We start from the raw sequence: 23,971 nt of genomic DNA, 5'->3' as shown, positions 1-23,971 counted from the left end.
ATAGCAGACTTTCTTAAGCAGTCTACTCCATGATTTATAGCAAGAAAATCCTTAAATACTTTGCATCCTTTATGAACATTTCAGAACCGGCTCATCAACTGTTAGGACAATCTCTATTGGTTTTTGTTGGAGACTGAGAGAATCAATAGATCAATTTAAAAAAAGTTTTTTTTTTAAATTTATGATATTGAGTGTTTCTGGGTGCATGGTCTTTCTATCCATGTATTTAAACCTTGTCTAATAATCTCTAAAAACATCAGTAATGTTCTTCAAAAACATTTTGCTTGTTTTTATCCTAGGAACCGTATTTTGTTGCTTTGTTCTAAATGTAAATAGCCCTTAGAATGAAATATATTATATCCTAATTTTGTAGATGGAGGCTTTAGACTACACTTCAAATATATGAAAACAATCAGAGACTTGTATTTGGTTTATTCTGGATATGTTTGTACTTGTTGGAGGTTCCCTCATATATTCACTTGCATATGAGTAGGAAAATATTATAGCTTTCTAGATATTTTACTAAAATTACTCTCATCTACTCTTGAAACAAGAGAGTGAGAAGTCATATGGTTTGTATACAAATCATACATGCAGTTATACACATATAGACATATTGAAGAATTAATACATAAACATGATCTAGAATGCTAGATATTTTAAAACTTTGGGTTATTGTCTTATGCAATGCTATGTAAAAGCCCCTTCTTTTTTCTAATGCACTTTGCATCACAATTTAGTGTTGGCTTTTTCTCTTGAGATTAACTAAATATCTCTGCATAGACATTACTGGTTTTTTTTTTTTTTTTTGTAGGAGTAAAATGATCTGGCTCAAATATCAGCTTGGGAAATCAGCACTATGGGTTACTCAGAATGCGACACTCAGGAGGGAATCGTATTCACTGCTACTTACCTAGGTTTTTTTTTTTTTTGTTCTAAGCCCTTTGGTACTCTAATCTAGCGAATTGTTGAAGCATTTATAAATGGGATATTCCTGTGGCCTAATCAGAGCTGAAACTCTACCCCTTTCTGGTAGCTTTCACTCTGAGCTTGCCACAGAGTTCTTCTGATTCTGTACTTTAAATGTTCCTTTCTCTAAGAGTCCTGAATTCTTCCTGTTCATTTTTAGTCATTCCTAAGCAGCAGGACCTCCTTTAAAGTCTTCATTTCTTAATCTGGCAGCAAAAATTCCATTTTCATTCAACTCTTAATAGACAGTGAAATTAAAAGTCAGAAGCACTTTATATATAAGTGTGCATGAATCATTATTTTTCTAGACAAAAGATTTTAATTCACTTGAAAAATCAGTTTCTAGCACTCTCTTTCTCTTTCCAGGTTTCTCTCCCCTCCTCCCTGCTACTCACCCTCTGCGCTCTAAATGTAGGGTAGATAAATTGTCCCTTCTGAGCTTCAGTCTCACTCACATAGGATCTAATCTCCTTGGATGTTTTTTTCTGAATTACTGGATCCCCTTTCTCAGATTAGCAACCAAATGCTATTAACTCTTCAACTGATTTAAGTCTTTAGGAGCCAGAAAGAAGGTCTATTCATTTCCAATTGCTTGAAGTAGCACCAGTGTTTGGTACTCCAGGGAGCCTCCTAATTTTAATACTATTTGCTTTGGGGGATGGGGCTCCATAGCTGTTTTGTGGAAGCAAAGATAATGATTTCATCTGAACATAACATATTTGAGGGTAATTTATGAATCTTTGTAGGTAGAGTTTCCTTGTGTTTAGTTTTCTGATACCTTGTTCAAAGTTTTCTCTTTTTCTTTTGTTTACAGCAGTTTTGGGACAGCATGAACTCATGTCTCTTTGAATTGATATTCATTTATCATTTTGAACCTAAATGTATTTCATTAAAATTGTGAAAAATTTGACCATCATTTCTTCAACGTTTTCTACCCTCTCCTCTAAAACTATGTTTTTACTTTAAACTTCGACGGTAGGAAATTGAATGGGCCTTTTCCTGCTCTCAGGAATTTAAGATCAGGATAGAAGCCTTCATTTCTCAGGCGAGAATAAGTACTTAACGAAGGGCCGAAGGTATCTGAAGTCAGGTTAGTAGCGAACTTCCCCCACTCTACAACCTGCCCAGATAGGGGAAAAATACAAATAAAAATAAAGGCCGGGGGGGGGGGGGAGGGGGGGGAAGGGGGGGGATGAGGGGCTTCCAAGCGCGTGCGCGCAGGTGAGAGCATCTCCCCACCCTCCTCCCGACAGGGGGCGTGGCCGGCACTCTCCGCCCAGTGTGCGCGGCGGGAAGCGGAACTGCGGCGCGCTGGGCTCGGCTGCAGCCCGGGCAGGCTTTGCCGGACACCACGGTCTCTGAGCGGGCGGCATGGAGGAGCGCAGCGATTCCGAGCCTACCCCGGGCTGTAGCGGCCTTGGCCCGGGTCCCGTTCGCGCTGGCGGCGCCACCCCCCACACGTGGGCTCCCGAGGACGCCTGGATGGGCACACACCCTAAGGTCAGGAGGCGCGAGGCCAGCCGGGCGCCGAACCGGCCCTCCTCACCGCGACCCCTCCGCCCGCGTGTGGGCGGAGGACGCACGTCAACCTCGCGGCGGGGGCGACCCGTGTGCTCGGCCGCAGGTCGCCCGCAGTATCAATTTTTGTTTGTTTATATGACTAACACTACTACTCTCACTCTGCCAAAGCGGCTCTTAATCCAGAGGCCGCTGATAAGCGGTCCAGTAATACCTGTTTTCCTAACTAGGTAGTCCTTTCTGGGATGAACTGATTGAATCCACAGTTAACCCAACTGTGGGCTGTGGCTGAGATGTAAGGGTCAGCAAATAAAGTGGTTAGTTAGACACAGGCACATTACACGTAGCCTTGGGCCCAAAGTGTGTGCATCTTCATTCTGTATGGGAACAGAATTGCAATTTTTCGGATTCTCCGAAAGTTTGAGCAAGTTCTATTAACGTTGTTGGCCTCAGGGAAAATAAGGATAGTCTTTTGCTAACCTCTGCTTGGAATACTGGTGGTTTGTCTCCGTAAAGCCACAAACAGTATGCTGATAACGAATGACAGTTGTGTAAGGATCTTGAAAACTGGATTGGTACAGTAATAAAATGGCAACTTTTCCTTTTGCGTTATTAACTTAATAAGCATCTAAAATAATCGAGAAAGGGGAATATTTGAAAATACAATTCTGAAAAGAAGAACCTTTCCCTACTTTTTGAAGCTTGATGTTTTCTTGCTCTCTTCCATTCATTTTCACCAAAAACAATAGCATGGAAATGTTATAAATTTAACAAAAATAACAAACTTAACAAAGTATAACAAATAACGGGGAAGGGGAGAGCAAGAGAGACAGAGAAACAGAGATAGCGACTAGGAACATGGTGGACAACTCCAATTCAGACTTCTCCAGTTTGAATCTTTTTTCTTTACCAACTTTGACTCGTTTTGACTTGGCTGACCTCACTGTTCTTCAATTTTTTGACGTGTCTCAGTATATCACAGTCTTTTCACTTAAAAACGGGATAATAGTGTACTTATCCTCAGGGACATTTTCATAAAGTGTTTGACATAAAAAAGCACTATATAAGTATTTACTAGTAACCTTTTAAAACCACATTTAGGTTTGATGTTGCCTTTAGACAATTTTCTTGCTTTCAGAGTCTTTTCGCTTTGAAGCTAATGACTACCAAATCTTCCTGTTGATTTTTTTTCTTCCAGGATCAACAAATTGATTTAAAAAGGAAAAGAAATAATATATGTTTTCCAGTTCTAACCTTTAGTTACTTAATTTGAAAATTGCTTAAGATGTTACTGGATTTCCCCATTTACAAGCTTATTGTTTGATTCTTTGAATCAGAAACGCATAGTACTCTACATGGATAAAATTCATCTTTAGCTTTGTCACATGGACCTTGTAGCCTGACCCCAAATTATGTCTCAGTACTATTGTCAAGCACTTCTTGAGACTTGGGACACCCAGATGCCCACCCTGTCCAACCTGTTTTTCCTGTAACAAACAGCAAGTCTGAAAGAAGTAGTTTACTTCTTTTTTTTTTTTTTTTTTTGTTTTTTGTTTTTGTTTTTTCGAGACAGGGTTTCTCTGTGGTTTTGGAGCCTGTCCTGGAACTAGCTCTTGTAGACCAGGCTGGTCTCGAACTCACAGAGATCCGCCTGCCTCTGCCTCCCAAGTGCTGGGATTAAAGGTGTGCGCCACCACCGCCCGGCAGTAGTTTACTTCTTAAAACTCAAATAACTCCCACTTAAGAGAGTGGTGAGGAAATTAGCAGAAGTTTTTCTATTTGCAAATTAGAGGCCAGAGAAACAGCGCATCCCATAACATAAGCCAATGAAAATCATACTTAACTTTTCTCTGCTCCTGGTCGGTATGTTCTTTGTAGACTCTTGGATATATGCAGCTTATCTTCCCTCCATAGTTACACACACTATTACTCTTCTCCTCCATGCTCAAGTCCTACCAGGCTTGTTTTGCATCCAGTCTGTCATGAAACATTTGCCAGTTCATCACCTGAGAACACTTCCCATTCTGTCATTGTTGTATAACTCATTTGCCTAACAGTATTAAGGATAGCTAGTTCTACGTATATGGACGGTTTGCTATTGAAAACACTTGAAAAAATTTCCCATATACTCTATACATCATAACTTTTATTGTCATTATTCCTAAACATACAGCACTTAGATTGTATTCTGTATTGTAATTGTGGTAGGATTGCCAGGTTATATGCAAATATTCTTGCATTTCATATAAGGGACATGAACCTTCGTAGATTTTGTGATTGATAAGGGTGGTGTCTTGGATGCAGCAAGGGAGGCTGTATGCATGTGTTAACAATTGCAGATTTTTTTTTTAGGGCAGAGATAAGACCTTTCTTTTTAATTTCCATTAAATCTGGAAGAGAGCTTATATACATACATACATATAATATGCATGCACTTAGTGAATACTTGTTAAATGAAAAAAATATTGAGCTATTTCCTTCTCTATTTAACAATTATGTTTTGACTTTCAGTACTTAGAAATGATGGAATTAGATATAGGAGATGCCACCCAAGTTTATATAGCATTCTTGGTTTACCTGGATCTCATGGAGAGTAAGTTCCTTGCTTATATTGTTTTGCTATTGGAGTGTGGGAGGTTGCGGAATTGGGTTGTCCTATAGCATTGTTCACATATAATAAGCAAACACTTTTTATTTACTAGTAATTCTTTCTGCTAATTTTACACATCTCTGTTCATTTACGCTGAGAATTACTAAGTTGTGGAAAAGATCAGAAAAATAAAGAGAGGAAGTTGTATTACGGGTGAAGTTTGCTCTCCTGAATATTAGAAATTTAGCGTGCTTATCTTTTGAGTGAAGTTGGCTCTACTGCATATGGGAAGTTTAGAGCGCTTATCTTTTGTTCTCAAGGAGTGCTTTCTTGGTGCTCTTTCAGGTAAAAGTTGGCATGAAGTAAACTGTGTAGGAATACCAGAACTACAGCTTATCTGCCTCCTTGGCACTGAGATAGAAGGGGAGGGGCTACAGACTGTGGTGCCCACACCCATTTCTGCTTCCCTCAGCCATAACAGGTGAGTGAGTACTTCTTGTCTTAGTTTAACAAACTCATTGCCTGTAAGTTTTTTTATGTTTTTTTTCCCACTTTTATAAATTCTTTTTATATTTTAATCCATAATCTTTCATTGGCCTTATTTTTAGTTTTTAAACTCACACCTTACTGTTTTAAGGTATGTTTTAAATGAGTAATATCTTAATTTGAATATGACCATATGTGTCTGCTCTTTCTTTTATAATCATCATCTTTGTGTCTAGCTTAAGGTGGATTTCCTGTCTGGAATTCTAAGTAAAGGTCTGTTTTTAATTTTTAAAAGGTTACTAAGAGTTTCAATGTTTTTTTTTTTAAATGATACAACAGTAAAGGGCTCCCATTTTCCTATGAATAATCACCTTTCGCCTTTATTTGCAGCAGTCAGTTCTCCATTTTATCACCTCTTACAATTCCCAAATTCCACACACACAGTGAAACCATGTTGTGGTTTTTGTTGTTGTTTCTTTTTCTTTTCCTTTTTTTTTTTTTTAGTTGGGAGATTCCTGCTTTAATTGCATTACTATTTATAGATCTTTTAAGTTTATATCCATTAGGTTTGTTAAGTTTGATAGACAGTATTTCTATCAATTTCTTATACATTTTCCAATTTATTGGAGTCTAGATTTTCAAACAGTTCTTTAATGAGCCTCTGAATTTCATTAGTATCTTTTATCTCCAGATTTTTGGTTCAGTCATTCCCTACCTCTGGTTAATTTGGTTGTCTGTTTTATGTTTGTAAATAATGAGTTCTTAGTGTCTTTGGTTCTTTGTAAATTCTGCTTTATTTCCATTTCATCGATTTCTGCTCCATCATTATTGTTTTTCCATCTATTATTTTTGAGTTTGGTTTTTCTTATGGTTCTCAAACCTTTAAGTTATTTATTTGAGACCCTCTCACTTTTTAACTGAAGCACTATAGCTTTGAGCTTTCTTTACTAATTGCTATACCCCTAAGTTTTTTTGTGTTTTCATTTTCATTTGATCCTAGAAATTTTAAAGTCCCCTCCCTGACTTTGTCAGTAGCCCTCTGATCATTCAAGTACATAGTAAATCCTAGTGGGTTTGTATGTTTACTGTAATTTTTCTATTGGCTTCTACTATTATTTCATTATGATATGAATACCATCTGTTAGATAATATTGCTTAGAATAGTAAAATTTAATTCTATATGTATTGAGTGCATTCTTGTGTTGGTGATGGCATATTGATCAAGATGTCTTCATGAAATTAATATTTATTCTGGTACAAATGTTGACTTGCAAAATAATTTTTTCTTTTTTCTCGTTTGATTATTATTGGGTGGGATGGTATAAGAACAAAATTGTCCTCTGTTCAAATAGTTCATTTAATGTGTTTTGGGAACTGTACTAGGTAATTGAGTAGCAGGGCTATGGAGGACAGATCAGCATTTAATCTTAGGACAGGAAAGTCTACTGATACCACGTTTGGGACAGCAATAGTTCTCAACCCAACCTGTGTGTTACCACCTCCACAAGGGCTAATATGAGATATCCTGAATATCAGGTATTTACATTATGATTTATAACAGTAGCAAAATTAGAGTTATGAAGAGCAGTGGAATAATTTTATGGTTGGGGTCACCACATGTGAGGAACTGTATGAAAGGTCACTGAGGACCATGTGGTGGGAGATCTGCGAGTAACTGAGCAGCGTTGGCAGTGGGTGCCTCGTGGGGTCTGATTAGCGCGTGGTGAGATTGCCTACGAGTAAAGAGCCCAGTGAATGGCCAGGACTCAGGAGAGAGAGGGCAAGGGTGCGAAGTGAGGGGAAGGTCTTCTAGATCACAAAGGCCTTCACTATTTTCACTTTCCCCAAGTTGCGCTGCTTCACTATGAGCAGCCTTATTGGCAGCTCTTATACTTAGATTTGAGAGTTTTCCTAAGGCCGTGATTGGACGTCCAGCATTGATATCTACCTCGTGACTGTTACTGCTGTGGTGTTCTTGGAGAAGAGTTGCTATCAGTTTACACTCTGGTGGGCAATGTAGAAGAGATATGCAAAGTTTAATTTAGATTATATCGTTATTGTGACTCTTACTCACCTGGTACTCAATGGAGTAGGCTAGGTTGGTGGCCAGTGAGCACGAGGGACCTCCTGTCTGCTTGCCCCATGCTAGGATGGTAGGCTCATACCCTTGTGCTTGTTCCTGTTGTTGTTGATTTGGTTTGGTTTTTTTGAGATATGATTTCTCTGGGTAGCCCTGGCTACTCTGGAACTCTCACTGTAGTTCAGGCTGGCCTTGAACTCAGAGACCCATCTCCTCACGTGCCCCAGCCCCTCCAGTGCTGGGGTTAAAGGTGTGTAAGGCGTGTGCCACCACTGCTTGGCTTGTTTTGTTTTTAATGGGGATTCTGAGGATCAGACTTAGGCCCCTGTGCTTATACTGCAGGCTTTTTCCTCTGCCCCTTGTTTAAAATACAATTTTTAAATTGAATTTTAAAAGATATTTTATTGTAAACGTCAGATACAGAATTTATATAATAATATATAATCATTACATAAGCTCATAATTACAAATTTGAGTTATCATAAAATACTCATATCACATAACCATGGCCAAGAGCTTTTTAAGCCTTCTCAGAGCCCTTCCCAGGGTGTGGAATAGCTCTCCTTCTCACAGAAGAACTTATGCTTGCTTTCACAGTAATTGACCTCTCAGTGCTGCTTTCCCCTTTGACTCCTACTCAAGAGCTATGTGGGAACGTGAGTGAATGAGACTGATATATTATCAAGAATACTAAGTTTTGGAGCCTGTCCTGGAGCCAACTCTTTTTTTAAAAAAAATATTTATTTATTTATTTATTTATTATGTATACAATATTCTGTCTGTGTGTATGCCAGAAGAGGGTGCCAGACCTCATTACAGATGGTTGTGAGCCACCATGTAGTTGCTGGGAATTGAACTCAGGACCTTTGGAAGAGCAGAGCATTGCCTGAGCCATCTCTCCAGTCCTGGAACCAATTCTTGTACATCAGGCTGGCCTCGATCGAACTCACAGAGATCCACCTGCCTCTGCCTCCTGAGTGCTGGGCTTAAAGGTGGAGCACATGGGTTTTGAGGCACTGTCTGAAGCTGTGCTGGTCAGCTTCATGAGACTGTTATTCTTAATGCTATATATTCCTAACAAAACTGTAGATAATATTTTTATTAATAGGGAAATGGGAAGCATATTAAACCACAGAGCCAAAGGAGTAAGCAGTCTGTTGGCATGCAGTTTCATATGAATTTGCAATGATAACTCCTTGTATACGGTACACATTTTAGAATTTGTAAGACTTGGCAGCGGTCACTCATTAACTGTTATGCTAACTGCAGTGTAGTTATAGACCTCTTACTCCTCAGTGCAGACAACAACAATCCTGCTGTATCAGTTAAACCATTTAGCAGCTGTCTCGCCTTTTGAGTGTTGAGTGGCAAATGCTGTAGAGTGTATATTTGCTGGTTCCTTAAAAGGTAAATGTCCTGGGCAGTTCCTAATGTCAGTTCTTAATATCACTGTATCTGGCTACATTTCTCAGCATTTCTAGGCTGTTTTGCTTGCATTTCCGGCTTGCAGGTCCTGCTTGGACCTGGTGGCTCTGTTTTCATAGTTTCTGGCACTAGACAGACAGATTCCATTGCAAGTTGTGTATGGGAATGTGCTGCAGTTGTAGAGTTACAGAGATATCATGACTTATCAGGAAGCCAGGATATACTTAAAGGTGGATGTATACAGGATACATCCCAGCCAGGTTCTTCTATTCTGCTCCTGCTAATGAAGGTCATCACCCAAGACTCTTTTGAGAAAGAGATTTATTGAAGGAGGAGTCCAGGAGAGTGGCTGACTCTGCCATGGAGGGATAAATGGTGGCCTCTAACTGAAAAGGCAGAGAGGCTTATATAGCGCTTCATAGGAGCGGAGTTTTCCCAGGGAAAAGAGGAATCGGTTAGTTTTTCCCTGCTTAGGGATTGGTTAGTTTAGTTGGTCAGGGGCAGAGATGGGTCTGACTTTTATGTTTCTTTCCCTGGCCCAAGTCTCAGATCCAGGGTGTGTTTCTTTCACTGATTCTGGGTTCAGAGGGTGCTCAGTGATTGGTTGGTTTCCTGCTCCAGTTGTCCCTTTTACCCTACAAGTTGTATGAGTACTTGAATGAGTGAGGGTCTATATGAGTGTAGGTAAACTAGCTTGTCACAGTTTTAGACACACATTAAAATGGTGTGTCCATATGCATGGAGCTTCAGCTTGTTTTCTGTTTAAATCAATCTAATGCTCTAAGGCATCAACATAACACTTTGGTAAAGGCCTGTGGGGGTAAATGCTTTCCCCCGGACAAAGTAGTGCTATGAAGTAACGGCCGTAGATTTGCACAGAGGTCACAGAGCTGATGGGTTTGAAGATGAAACTGGGCCTGTAGCTCTGTGGGTAAGAGTGCTTTCTCTGTAAGACTAAGAATCTGAGTTCAAACCCTAGCACCTGTGTAAAAAGCCAGCCATGTGCCTGTCCCTCCAGTGTTGAGGGGCAGAACAGGCAGATCTTGAGAGTTTGTTTGCAGGCAGGCCAGCCAGCCTGCCTAGCCAAAACAGTGAGGTTCTGGAGGGACTCGATTTTAAAGGGCTGCGTATGGCACAAAGAACAACGGAAGAAAGCATTCAGCATCCTCTTCTGGTCCCTTCACATGTATGTCTTATGCAGTGTGCACCACACCACACACATATACATGTGCGCGCGCACACACACACACACACACTTAAAAACAATGACACAACAAGGGCTTCCCGCATAAGTTAGAGGCTTGTTCTATCATTTTCAATGCTGATGTTGAAAACGAAGGCTTCTCTTTGGGTGGAAAGTAAAACTAAGCATTTTAGCATGATCATATATACTCACAGCTGTTAGAGTACACATTCTTTCATAGAAAAGCTACTTTGCTCCTGAATTTTGCTGAGAATCACGAGCAGAGGTTCGTCACACTGAAGCCATGATTATAGTGTTTCAGGCGTTTGGGAAAGGGTTGGGTACAGGTGACTAGAAAAGAGAAATATTGTAAGTACCTTACAGCAAGGCTCAGAAAGAAAAAAGAAAAGGTTGTTTTTTGTTTGTTTTGTTTTCAGTGTTTTGAGTACTCGTGATTTGTTTCCTCCTTATAGACCTTATATATTTTTTTCTCAATTTCAATTTCAGTTTTTCAGTAAGATACCAGAAGGGCTGAAACTTGGACCATAGCTAGCACACCTGAGTCTTTCTGTAGTTATATGTGCTTAAAATGATCTGAGAAAAGTTCCTTTATTACATGATCATAAAATCCACAGAGTTATGGGGTGCTGTTTTTCACATGATGTTGTAAAATCATGTCCTTAACAATAGCTGGCTAAACTACAAAACTTTCTCGGTGTTAGCCATGCAAGTAAGGATGGAGCCTCCTAGTCTCACAAATAGTGGCATCCTCCAGGTGAGAGAAAAATCATGTCAGAGTCCTCTTTCTGGGTATGACTTCTAGTTCGGGTGCCACTCTGCAGATTAGGAAGCGATGTCAATACTCTGCCTGCTAGGCCACCTCTAGAGAGCCGAAAGCCCAAGCCTGCTCATCCTAGGCCAGTGAGGCTCCTTTGGCAAGACTCTTGTGCAGTGAAGACTCTCGTGCAGTGAAGACTCTCGTGCAGTGAAGACTCTCGTGCAGTGAAGACTCTCGTGCAGTGAAGACTCTCGTGCAGTGAAGACTCTCGTGCAGTGAAGACTCTCGTGCAGTGAAGACTCTCGTGCAGTGAAGACTCTCGTGCAGTGAAGACTCTCGTGCAGTGAAGACTCTCGTGCAGTGAAGACTCTCGTGCAGTGAAGACTCTTGGAGCCAAACTTAGGGATCCTAGTTTTGGTTTTCCTCGTTTGCCTAACTTACGTAGTCATACCATATCCTGTTAGCCACAGTGCTCTCAGAAGGTGCACTTTCTTTCTCCCTGCATTGAATCACATGAGTTGCAGTCTTTTTTCTTTGTTAGAGTTTTTTTCTCTACTTAGCCTTTGAGGACCGTCAATGATAATTCTTCTTTAAGAGACATGATTACTTACACAAGTACTTTATCAGCTGTTAGTGTTGTCCCAGCGAGATATCACAGCAGTCTCCTACACAATAGAAACGGATAAATTATTTATGTGTATGCCAGTTGCATTAATGGATTTGCAGGGAGAAGAGCTGATATTTTAAAACACTGTACTGTATAGGGAGAATTAAAATCTTATTTACTATTCTTACAGTAAAGTGCTAAGAATATTAAAAATTTATATAATTATACTTTAACCATTACATACAGTGAATATAAATAAGTATGAATATAATTTTAGGCTATCAAAAGGATAAATGGAAAGATGTTTTAGGGAGAAGATGAGAGAAAGATTTCAGATTGCTCATGCTTTTATTCCTTTCTATTGGATGCCTGGTACCAAGGGAACACAGTATCACAGACCTTTGCTACTAGATGCTCAGAGTCCAGGGCTGAGGGACCTATGATACCCAGTGTGATTGAGTGTGCCGAGGGATGTGTCTGTGAGAAATTGGTATCACTTAGGACCCCCAAGTCCAAGTTCTCAGAACAATGTTTGTTTGTCCCACAGGGACAGAGGGCAGGGAATAAGACAGATAGGAGATAGAGGATGAGGAAGAAGGGGAAGGGAACAAGAGAGAGGGGGCAGGGATGTTTGTCCTGGAGGGACAAAGGACTGCCTCTAGCTAGGGAGGAGACAGACACAGCACATAGGAAAATGATGGTTTATAAAGGTAAAAGGGGAAACTCCACATTAGGATGAAGTATCTGATTTTAATTGGGCATGTTAATTAGGGTAGCCTAAGGAGGGGGGCTTTTGATTGCTGGACTTCAGTACTTTGATAACTGGATCTTGGTAGTCAGCCTTAGGAGGAGGAATTGACCAAATAAGGGAAAAGACCTTGGTGGCTAGCTTTAGGTATGTAATGTAACTGCTTTTAGCAAGGCAGAGGGAATGGGGGAGAAGGTCATGACTTGTTTGCCACGCTTGGGCTGGCTGGAGTCCTTTCAGTGCCAAGGACACTGAGGAAGACTGCAGAGGTCTAGGAGGAAAGGGGGAGTCTGGGAACACCCCCTGGAACACAAGTCATTTATTTGAAAGAAGCACAGACATTGAGGCTTGTGAGAAGGAGGTTTTTAGCAGAAGTAATTGTGGAAGCAAATTATCAAGCTGAAGAAAGCCTGAAAGTTATGACAGGTTTATTGTGACTGGGATTAGCAATGGCAGAGGCAGCAGCTGCCTACAGCTAGTGAGAGTGCTCTGTATTTTGTGTATGTGGGTGGGGCAAGGGAGAGATGTGTAGTGGGAGGGGGGAGACAGAGAGAAGGTCTCAAAAGTAACCATCCCGGGAAGCAATACTCCAGGAGAAGCCCTGTGCCACTGAAGGAGAAAGGAATTAGAGTAGGGATTGAGAGGTAAGAGAAAGCTACAGCAGGAGTTTGCCACCCCGGGTCTGTAGGAAACAGCGCCAGGAATGGTAGGCGGTGCTCATTCCCATCCCCATACAGCAGGCGCAGGCGGCTGTTAGTAAAGGAGCATCCTTGGAGCTTGAGGGTGTGCGGTGCTCCTTTATGTCCTCCTCACTTGTGCGGAACCTCTCCAAGGTTCTGGCCTCTAGGTGTTGGAAAGCTCTGGGGCTCAGCGCTTTTCTCTTCACGCTCACTCCCTAGTAGCTTCCCCTGGTCCGTGGTTTTATATGTTGTCAGTATACTGATTGTAGAAATTCGCTCGATACGGGAAATAACCAGGCTAATAACAGCTAAAGGATAAAACAATTATATTTTTATTTATTATAAGGGGAAAACTCACGAAACAGGAATGGGAAGTCCAAGCTCAGCTGTGTCGCGAGAGTACCACAGAGAGAGAGCACCTGGTCCATGCCCCAGTTTTTTCTCTTGGGCTCCAGGAAGCCACGCCTTAACTCAGTTCCACCTCTTAAAGATGGTTAGTTAACAAAGCTTCCCCCATCAGCTGATGGCTCCCAGTTTATACCTTCTAATTCCACTTCAGCCTCCACTATGAACTTCAAGTCATATATGTAACTCTTTACCTGACATGTCTACTGTGTTCTACAAGGCGTCTCTAATTAGGATTAAGATCGATGTCTTAATGTCGAATTCACCCTACATTTGCTCCTTTTGTGAATTCCCCAGGTTAGGAATAGCAATTCTGTTCATTCTGAAGTTCCCACACACATGGGGGTGAGGTGGGCTGTGTGTGTGTGTGTAGGAGGAGAGAGAGGAATATATTCTTCCTATTCCTCATATTTGACAAATGATCACCAATGCTCTCTTTCCCTAGAATGCATCTGGCAGTTTCTTACCGTCTCTGCCACAGCTTCCTCACTGTGGCCTGAGCCATCATTTCTGCACTTTCTGAGGTGTTATATTACAACACTTGGCACATACTGCGTGTTTGGTATTGTTTGATTACTTATGTCAGTGTTTCTCCGCTAGGAAGTAAGTTCCATGGAAGCAGAGCTTCACTTAGTTCATTGCTTTGCCCCCAGTGCCTAGCCTGTGCCTAGCCTGGTGTTGGTGCACATAACCTAGTGTTCATTTGTGGATTGACTAGGTTCCTGAGGCAGAGACTTGATAGGTAATATACTAAAGAGTATAAGGATATTTGTTAACCATATTCCTTCCAAGAGTTTACAGTGAGAGAGAAAGTCTGCGCTCTGCTGTTAATTTGCAGACTCACCAGTTCCCATCTTTCCGCTGTAACTGCGGTGTACTCCCAGAACAGTCACTAGGCTGATGAGACAGTTCACCAGTGCTCGCCTCACCTTTCACTGTGTTCTTTTCACCCGTATGCATCTTGCCCCTTCAGCCTCTGTCCCCTTGTGTTGTCTTATGAAATAAACGATGAGAAAAACCAGGTTTTTTTTTTATATCATTTCTACTTAATTGTTAGGTATTTGATTTAATTTTTTTTTCTCAAGACAGGTCTTGCTCTGTAGCCTGGTATTCACTTTGTAGCCCAGGCTGGCCACATGATGGTCCTCCTGCCTTATCTCCTGAGTACTGGGCTTGTAGACATGCACCACCTCATCTGGCTGGGATTTAATACTTAAATGCCACATTGTCTTCTTGAATAATGACTTGGTACTTTAAAAACACTCCTTTCTGAAAGTGTGGCTTTTTTATAAGTTTATTTAGCAGCCACTCTTATTTGAGGCCTGAAGTCTAGTACCTGATAAAATAACTTGTACTGTTTGGCTCCCTCGGTAATCAGGACACATGTCCTCATGCCACCTCTGTGGGAGCCACTGCTTGCTGATGAAACCCAGTCCTGACAACTTTTTTCAATTGACTCATTTTCTTCTCTTACCCTAAGAAAAGGGTAAGCGTCCGCCTCTCTCTGTCTCCCTCTCTCCCTCACCAAAATGACTTCTCAGTGAGGTGAGTAGCCACACAGGCACTTGATTCTTCAGCAGCTCTGTTGTGAGTTCAGCTGCCTGGTTTTTTGTTTTTATAAATTGGGAAGTATTGGCCTGATTCCCAAAGCTGTGGCCTGTTCTCTCTGGAGCTTTTCTTGAGGACTGAGCCCATGGAAGAACACAGCTTTCTTGCTGTTTCTGCTTCCAAGCGACTTCTCAGCTGCCCCAGATCCACATTATGAGGTACCGTTCTGTACAGCAGGATGAGGCTGATGGAGCAGTCGGTGCCTTCTGGAGCCAGGGCTGTAGCACATACATCCTTGCTTAGCCACAGCGAGTGCAGCAGGAGACACTCCTGTGCATAAAAGTTAATATGATCTTTAGTTCATGGTTCATTTTAGTTCAACATGTTTTAGTTGAAAATATTGTTTTCCTCAGCTTCTTGTTCTCACTGCAAATTTCTAAAGATTTCAGGCTCTGCTTTTAGGATCATTAGAGAAAAATAAAATTTAAGATTTATGAAAATGGTTTAAATAACTTGATATAGGGACATTACCCAAACAATTTTGACTTTGTCTTGATTTAGTCTGGTTGTCAAATTAGTTATATCAATTTATTAAAAATCAATCCCCCTTTTTATCATATAGCAGTCATCTGTGGAGAATTATGAAAAGGGGAAGTCTGCCATCAGCATCAAATGTTGTTACTGAGAACCAACAGCTATGATTATTATTGACATATCTATTCTTTTTTGCAATGAAAGAAAGAGTTGGTTCTTTAATAAATAAACAAAAATAGGAAAACCATTATCTAAACTAATAAAAAGGCAAAGAGAGAATATCCAAATGAACAAAATAAGAAACAAAAGGGGGATATAACAATAGATACCTAGAAAATCCAAAGAATGATTAGGTCATACTTTATAAACCCATACTCAATAAAATTGGAAAATCTAGAAGAAATGGATAATTTTCTTGATAGATACCACTTACCAAAGTTAAATCAAAATCAGATAAGCAATTTAAATAGACATATATCCAACCTCTAAGTAAATAATAACAGTCATTAAAACCTACCAATCAAAATAGGCCAGGGCCAGCAATTTTCTGTGCAAAATTCTACTGGACTTAGTTGAGATTTTCTCCCTGAGATTTCATTGAGTGGAAAAAATGAAATCCTTGTTAGTGTAGAGAGCATGCTCACATGGAGAAATCCTTGTTAGTGTAGAGGGCATGCTCACATGGAGATATCCTTGTTAGTGTAGAGGGCATGCTCACATGGAGAAACCCTTTTTAGTGTAGAGGGCGTGCTCACATGGAGATATCCTTGTTAGTGTAGAGCTCATGCTCACATGGAGAGATCCTTGTTAGTGTAGAGAGCATGCTCACATGGAGAGATCCTTGTTAGTGTAGAGAGCATGCTCACATGGAGAGATCCTTGTTAGTGTAGAGGGCATGCTCACATGGAGATATCCTTGTTAGTGTAGAGGGCATGCTCACATGGAGATATCCTTGTTAGTGTAGAGGGCATGCTCACATGGAGATATCCTTGTTAGTGTAGAGAGCATGCTCACATGGAGATATCCTTGTTAGTGTAGAGAGCATGCTCACATGGAGATATCCTTGTTAGTGTAGAGAGCATGCTCACATGGAGATATCCTTGTTAGTGTAGAGGGCATGCTCACATGGAGAGATCCTTGTTAGTGTAGAGAGCATGCTCACATGGAGAGATCCTTGTTAGTGTAGAGGGCATGCTCACATGGAGTGTTCTCTGTTTCCAAATGCGGTTTTGCATTACTGAAGATTAAGTAAGTTGCCCTTCTGTGGGTCTTAACAGTCACATGTGATTTTAAAGTAGAACTTCAGAGTCTCCATTGTTATCCATAGTTTGTTTTTTTTTTTTTTTTTTACTAGACTAAGGTAGCATGGTTGGTTGGCTTAAATATATTTGTGAGTTTATACAGTATACTGTAAAAGAAACAAAGTCTTGACTAGGAAGATGACGCCCTAAGTAAACACATGTTCAGAATAGACTAGACAAGATTTTGAACAAGGAACTTTGTAAGCTTGCCCACATGTGGTTGGGTAGCAGCTAGGTAGCATTTTGTCCGTCTACTGTGAAGATGCACTGGTAATTTTCCCACACATGCCACCAAGAGGGATAAACAAGCTCAGAAATGGGAACTTCCATTTAATTTGGGCAGTAAGTGCCCTCAGCTCTGAAAACAAAACCTCCTTTACAGCTCTGAGTTAATTCTCTAACCTTAGGTGTTTGGGGTAAGCCTGAAAATACTTTGCTGTTTAGGATTCTGAAAACAAATATCAATTGAAATTCAGTGGTGACTGAAGTGGAAATTTCTACCCTCATTTGTAGTGTGAAATATAAAATCCCCATATGGCTCACCACTTTACCTTAGGAGAAGCACACACATACAACATGCACATACACGAACATATGCATGTGCACACACACAGACCAATCTTCAGTTTATTTATTTATTTATTTTTTTGGTTTTTTCGAGACAGGGTTTCTCTGTGGTTTTAGAGCCTGTCCTGGAACTAGCTCTTGTAGACCAGGCTGGTCTCGAACTCACAGAGATCCGCCTGCCTCTGCCTCCCGAGTGCTGGGATTAAAGGCGTGCGCCACCACCGCCCGGCTCCAATCTTCAGTTTAAACAGTGGATCATATCCTCAAGAAAAGAAATTGTAGAAAGCTGTCTTAACAAGGTTTTTTCTTCTTTGTCTGTGTCCTGTTCTCATCACACTCTGCAGTTAGGGAAATTCATGTTCAGCTTGTCTATTGCAGGGTTTAGTGGGCGTGTCCTAGGCTTTATATGTGTCGCGTATTGGGAAATAACTGCATCACAGCTCTTTAAACTGGTACGAGAGGCTTATATAAACGTGGGGATTTTGTGTGACCATGTTGAACCAAGGATCCATTTAAGGAGGACTGTCATCTTACTGTAGTTTCTTCCTTAGGAACACTGCTCTTCCACTCCTGTTGGTCTTAGTGTTTCTCAACAAAAGCAGAAATCTTAGCACTGTTCTTATTAGAGGGAAAACTACCTCTTATTAACTGCATTAGCTAAACAGTTCTGATCCTGCCATTTATAATAATGAAGACATTTCCCGTTTTTTCTAGTTTCTGTTAAATTTTATTATTTATTTATATTTATTGTGACAGGATCTCACTATGTAGCCCTGGCTGTCCTGGAATTCACTCTGTAGACCAGACTGGCCTTGAACTCACAGAGATTCATCTGCCTCTGCCTCCTGAGCGCTGGGCTTAAAGGTATGTACCACTACCTCCTAGCTAAAATATGTTATTATTAAAAATAAAAAACTGTTTATGGCTAAAAATTTAGCTAACTTAGTCTATTTATTCTCATCTTGGTAGGAAATATTAACTCAAAGTAGAGAACTTGTAAATGTTATCTTTTTCTGTAGCTATCAATTTAGGTACAGGTTTGTCACTTTTTTTTTAATTTATTTTTTATTGAAAATTTCCACCTCCTCCCACTTCCCTCCCCTCCCCCCCCTTCCCCTCCCTTTCCAGTCCAAGGAGTAGTCAGGGTTCCCTACCCTATGGAAAGTCCAAGGTCCTCCCTACTCACCCCAGGTCCAGGAAGGTGAGCATCCAAACAGACTAGGCTCCCACAAAGCCCGTCTGTGAAGTAGAATCAAAATCCAGCGCCATTGTCCTTGGCTTCTCCACCAGCCTCCACCATCAGCCACATTCAAAGAGTCTGGTTTGATCACATGCTCCATCAGTTCCAGTCCAATTGGCCTTGGTGATCTCCCATTAGATCAGTCCCACCGTCTCAGTGGGTGGGTGCACCCCTCGCAGTCCTGACTTCCTTGCTCATGTTCTCCCTCCTTCTGCTCCTCATTTGGACCTTGGGAGTTCAGTCCAGTGCTCCAATTTGGGTCTCTGTCTCAATCTCCATCCATCGCCAGATGAAGGTTCTATGGTGATATGCAAGATATTCATTTAAGAAGGAAAATAGTTACACTAAAGACTTTCAATCCATTGATGGTTTTTATTGCATGGCCCCTTTCCATAGAGCAGAATAGTGAAGTCCTCACTAAGACTTCACAAGAATCTCTCTGGACCCTGACTCACAGTTGTGCAATTCAACAGAAATAGAATCCCTTTAAGAGCTAAGGCAGGGTCTTGGATTCAGGCTACTTTAAAAAGTGAATAGTTCCTATGATAGCCAGCATAAGTGTGTAGTTTAGATTAATGTTAATATTTACTTTAGCAATAACTATGGAGGCAAGTGTGAATACCACATATTTTCCATAAGTAGGAAAGCTGGCAGTTAACAGTACTTACGCTCTGTGACTACATGACCCTTACATGACTTTATTTCAGCTTTAAATAATCTAATGTGGACTTAGGATCTCACTGTCTTCGATCTAGAGCACTGTTTGTTGGAAAGATCATCTTAATTGAATTCCTTTTGTACTCCTGTAAACATTAATTCACCAACTTTATAGCATAGTAAGAAACAGGATGAGGGGCTAGAGAGATGGCGCAGTGACTAAGGGCAGTGTTGCTTTCCAGCGCCCACATGGCAGCTAGCCAGCAGTAACTGTAGTTCCAGAGGATCCAGCACCCTCTTCTGGCCTCTGTGGGCATTGCACACATATGGTGAACAGACATAGGGTAGGCAAAGCACTCACACGCATAAGATAAAATGAATAATTTTAAAGAGCAGTATGTATGACAATTTAAACAAAAAGTGTAGGGGAGAGTAAGTTAGTTTTTAAGCAAGGAAATGATACCAAAGAATAATGTTTAGAAACAAATGGCAGAAATCTTGAGAATGTTAATATAAAAGACTGTAGTATGTTCTCCTCCTGTTAACTTGAAGAAAAAAAAAACTTAAAGGACAGGGTTATTGTAGAAATTAGCTCGATTCGGGAAATAACCAGGCTAGCTACTGGATAAAACAATTATATTTTTATTTATTATAAGGGGGAAACTCATGAAACAGGAGTGAAAAGTCTAAACTCAGCTGTGCCCTGCAGGAATCACAGAGAGGAATACCTGGGCTGTTTACCTGTTTTGCTCCTGGTCCCAGAAAGCCACGCCTTAACTTGGATCTTAAAAGATAATTGGCTAACAAGGTTTCCCCATCAGATTATTAAATAATTTAAATGGAAAAATTGATAGGTGACTTTTACAGTTGTATAATCTAGAATATGTTGATCAGACATGCACTTAGAATCATGGACCGTTTGTGTATTCTGTGTAGAAGTCAGTATGCTAATAAACCTTCCAGCCTCCAGTATCTGGAAACTGCTCTTAACCACTGGAAATTGATTTGCTTTATGATAAACTAGCTAATCTTTTTATTTTTATTTACTTGTTTTAGAAAGTGTTTGGGGATGTTACATTTTTACTAAATTTTTGATCACAGCCCTTCTTGAGTAGGTAATAAGGAGTTTTAGCTTGTAGTTAGTAAAAGTAACAGTATTTTGAAGGCCTGGAGTTAGATCTGGTGGATTATCTTCCAGGACAAGCAAACTAAAATTTTAAATGTTTTTTTTCTATTTTTCTCTTAGATTTTCATTGTCAAATTATGTAACGAAAATAGTAGGACTGTTGCTACTTAAGTCTAATAATTCTGATATGTACAAAGACTAACCAGAAATATTTGAAATGTCCACATACAGAAAGATGCCCCCTGCAGCCTGTCTTTATCGATGTGTCCCCTTGCCTGCCCCAAGTTAATAAAAACTGGAAGAACCTCACAGCAGAAGGTGAATAGTTGGGCCAAAGAGTGACCAATGGGGAGTAACATATTCAATGGTAGTAGCTGTAGATGGTATGTGGAAACAAGGGACGTATTTATTGCAGTCTGGTCATTATAGTTCAGGGATTTTGAGACAGGTACTTACTGTGTAAGCCCCAGCTGGCCTAAAACTCTATGTAACCCAGGCAGGCTTGTCTCTGATTTTCTGTGCCCTCCTCCCTCTGCCGCCCAGGCTACAGGCACAGGTGTGCCCATCACAGCAGCCTACAAGCTATTTAAAATAATAGACCCCAGCGTCACTTTGTTCGCTAAGCTTTCAAGTTGGGAAACTGAAAAATTAGCATCTATAGTCCTTAGCCAATTAGATGCACAGACCATTCCTACCGTTGTATTTTGTGGGTTCCAGATACAGTTCATCTGAGTGGGTAAGTCTTTCTTAGGGCGTTCTATGTGAGAAGACAGCCTCAGATGTTTATATTTAAGCTCAGACATTGCCTCAGCAGTATCCTACTCTCCCCTCAAGAATTTACACTGTGTGATCTATCGTTAAGTGGGTGTCTGTGAGTCTCAAACATACTTTGTCTTCATTTTCAGGATAAGGGAAATCTTGAAGGCGTCTAGAAAACTGCAAGGTGATCCAGAACTGCCCATGTCTTTTACTTTGGCCATTGTGGAGTCGGATTCCACAATAGTCTATTATAAGCTTACAGATGGATTTATGCTGCCAGACCCTCAGGTCAGTTTTGAAGTAGCTGACAGGAAACTGGTGGAGGAGAAATGGCCACTGGGCTTCTGCTTCAAGGGAAAAACGGCTGTTTTTATCCCTCAGAAAACTGCCCCTGTCTTATGCAAAGCACTGCGTTCCTAGCTATTTTTGAAAAAATAATTTGATTCTCCTGTCCTCTGGAGAATTTATTTCTCCATAGCGTTTGTGAACTCATCATGCATATAACCTAGGTGACATGCAAAGGCCATTGACAGTTTTAATCAGAACGCCTTTCTACAGAACCCCACGTTACTTGACGTCCTGTTGGTAACGTTTTAATACATAGTTGGCATATGCATCCTCTCCGTTTGTCAGCCTGATTGGGATAGTTATATTGCATATCTGTCTGGTTTTACTCTGATTGGGATAGTTATATTGCATATCTGTCTGGTTTTACTCTGATTGGGATAGTTATATTGCATATCTGTCTGGTTTTACTCTGATTGGGATAGTTATATTGCATATCTGTCTGGTTTTACTCTGATTGGGATAGTTATATTGCATATCTGTCTGGTTTTACACTGATTGGGATAGTTATATTGCATATCTGTCTGGTTTTACACTGATTGGGATAGTTATATTGCATATCTGTCTGGTTTTACTCTTGCATGTGCTCTCCGCTAGCTACATTCTGATCCTCTTCCTTTGCGTTACAGAATATTTCTCTCAGAAGATGACATCTGTTCGTCTTGATGCTGATTTCATTCGTGAAAGATTGGATTTGAGGGCATCGACCTGTTTCGTCTTTTGTCTCAGAGGTAGTCAGGCTTGGCTTAGCTTGTCCCGACCTATAAGCTTTCTTTCAGCATAAAACCTTCTCAAGTGGAAAAATCTATATTGCTTGCAAATATAGGGTAGTTAGCCTAGAACTTTACCAGAGACATTGCAGTTATATGCAGGTTTATACAAGGATATGTTTAGAGTGGGGGAACCTATAAATGCCTACATCATCCCACACCTCAAGTCAATGGACGGTATCCATGAATAGTACATGAGAAAATGCTACAATGAAAGAATTGACACAAGAGCATTAGAACATAGTTGTGGATGCAGATGACACACCGAGGTATAAGAGTAGACAATCAAATTACCAATTTTGGTCCTAGTAAGATGGCAGGGCAGTGAATGGATAACTTTGTCTTCTCTCAACATTTCATTTGTTATTTGTATTACTTTTATAATAAAATGTTTTAAAATAAAAAAAAAGCTTGAGACCTATAGTAGTCATCCGTCATTGCATGGTAAAGTGAGCATCTTGTAACAGCATATTTATTTTACTTTTGAGACAGGCTTCTCTGTGTAGTCCTGGCTGTCCTGGAACTTGCTCTGTACACCAGGGTGGCCTCTAACTCACAGAGATCCACCTGCCTCCACCTTCCAAATGCTCACATTAAAGGTGTGTCTCAACACTGCCTGGCTTAGTATTTTTATGGGTCAGTGAATTGGGCTTGGGTTTGTTGGCTGCAGTCCTAGCTGAGTGTCACTGAGATGCGCCTCCTCCCTCAGCTGGATTTCCACAGCTGCCCACGCCTTGTGATACTCTGTATAGTGGAGGCCATGTTCAGCTCCTTGTCACAATGGGCTGTTCCGGCATGGCTGGTTGCTTTTTGAGATCCAGCAGGAGGTACAGCAGGAGGTCCAGCAGGAGGTCCAGCAGGAGGTCCAGCAGGAGGGCCTTCTGTCTTGTGTAATGTAAGCCTTGTCCCCTCTGCACCTGATCTTGTGGCTGACCAGGAAGCAACAGTGGCAGGGACAGAGAGGACGACAGAAGGCAGAAATATGACAGTGTAACAGGGTTTCTTGGTCTGTGGTTGATCTGCACTCCCTTGCCCGTTCCTGATTTCACTTCTGTTGATGAAAGACGTTCAGTGTCAGATCCCTTTGCTGCCCCCGCAGTCTTGAAGAAGGTGACTCAGTGACTCTAGTATGGCTCTTCCAGAACCTTCAGGTGTGAGTTCTCACCTTAGTTCCTGCTGGGTCGACATAGATTGCATGTAAAGAATTCTTTCATCACGGTGCTAGAGAAAACAATCTACATTTTCACATGGAAATGTGAAGTTTAACAAGTGTCAGATTAGTGGGTGGGAGCTGGGTGACAAGACCAACAGCCCTCCATTTCACCGTACCACTTGGGGAGTCGACTCAATTTCTGAATGTTCCCTGTGGCTTAAGGCTGTTCTGCCAAAGCCAACCAGGTCGCTGCTCACGTGCCCAGCGATCCAGCACAGCTTGAAGAGAGGCAACCCAACTGTGTCAGTGAAAAGACAGATAAAGTGGCCTCTTGGATTAAGTCACTTTGTAATAGAGTTTACATTCGATTCTCCAGTTAGACTGAGTCCTTAGGAGCGGAGCAGGAAACCGTGGCTTTTAAAAACACACTCGGTTCCAATTCCCACAGTTACTGGAGCTTTGCAAATTCTTTTTTTTTTCTTTCTTTTTTTTTTAATTTATT

The 23,971-nt window shown here is 40.9% G+C and overlaps 1 protein-coding gene across 1 annotated transcript; it reads left to right on the top strand.

Annotated features, from left to right (window-relative positions):
- Positions 1-2,282: 2,282 nt before the first annotated feature.
- Positions 2,283-22,725, top strand: Tsen15 (tRNA splicing endonuclease subunit 15). The gene is made up of 5 exons (XM_075988226.1): positions 2,283-2,469; positions 4,999-5,080; positions 5,423-5,558; positions 21,348-21,489; positions 22,176-22,725. Exons 1-5 carry the CDS (start codon positions 2,341-2,343, stop codon positions 22,194-22,196), a joined length of 510 nt encoding a protein of 169 aa, XP_075844341.1. The 5' UTR covers positions 2,283-2,340; the 3' UTR covers positions 22,197-22,725.
- Positions 22,726-23,971: the final 1,246 nt, after the last annotated feature.

Source organism: Microtus pennsylvanicus, chromosome 10, assembly GCF_037038515.1.
Source record: "Microtus pennsylvanicus isolate mMicPen1 chromosome 10, mMicPen1.hap1, whole genome shotgun sequence".
Taxonomy (NCBI): Eukaryota; Metazoa; Chordata; class Mammalia; order Rodentia; family Cricetidae; genus Microtus; species Microtus pennsylvanicus.
The sequence above is the reverse complement of the archived record's forward strand: the minus strand, read 5'-3'. Positions and strand labels throughout refer to the sequence as shown.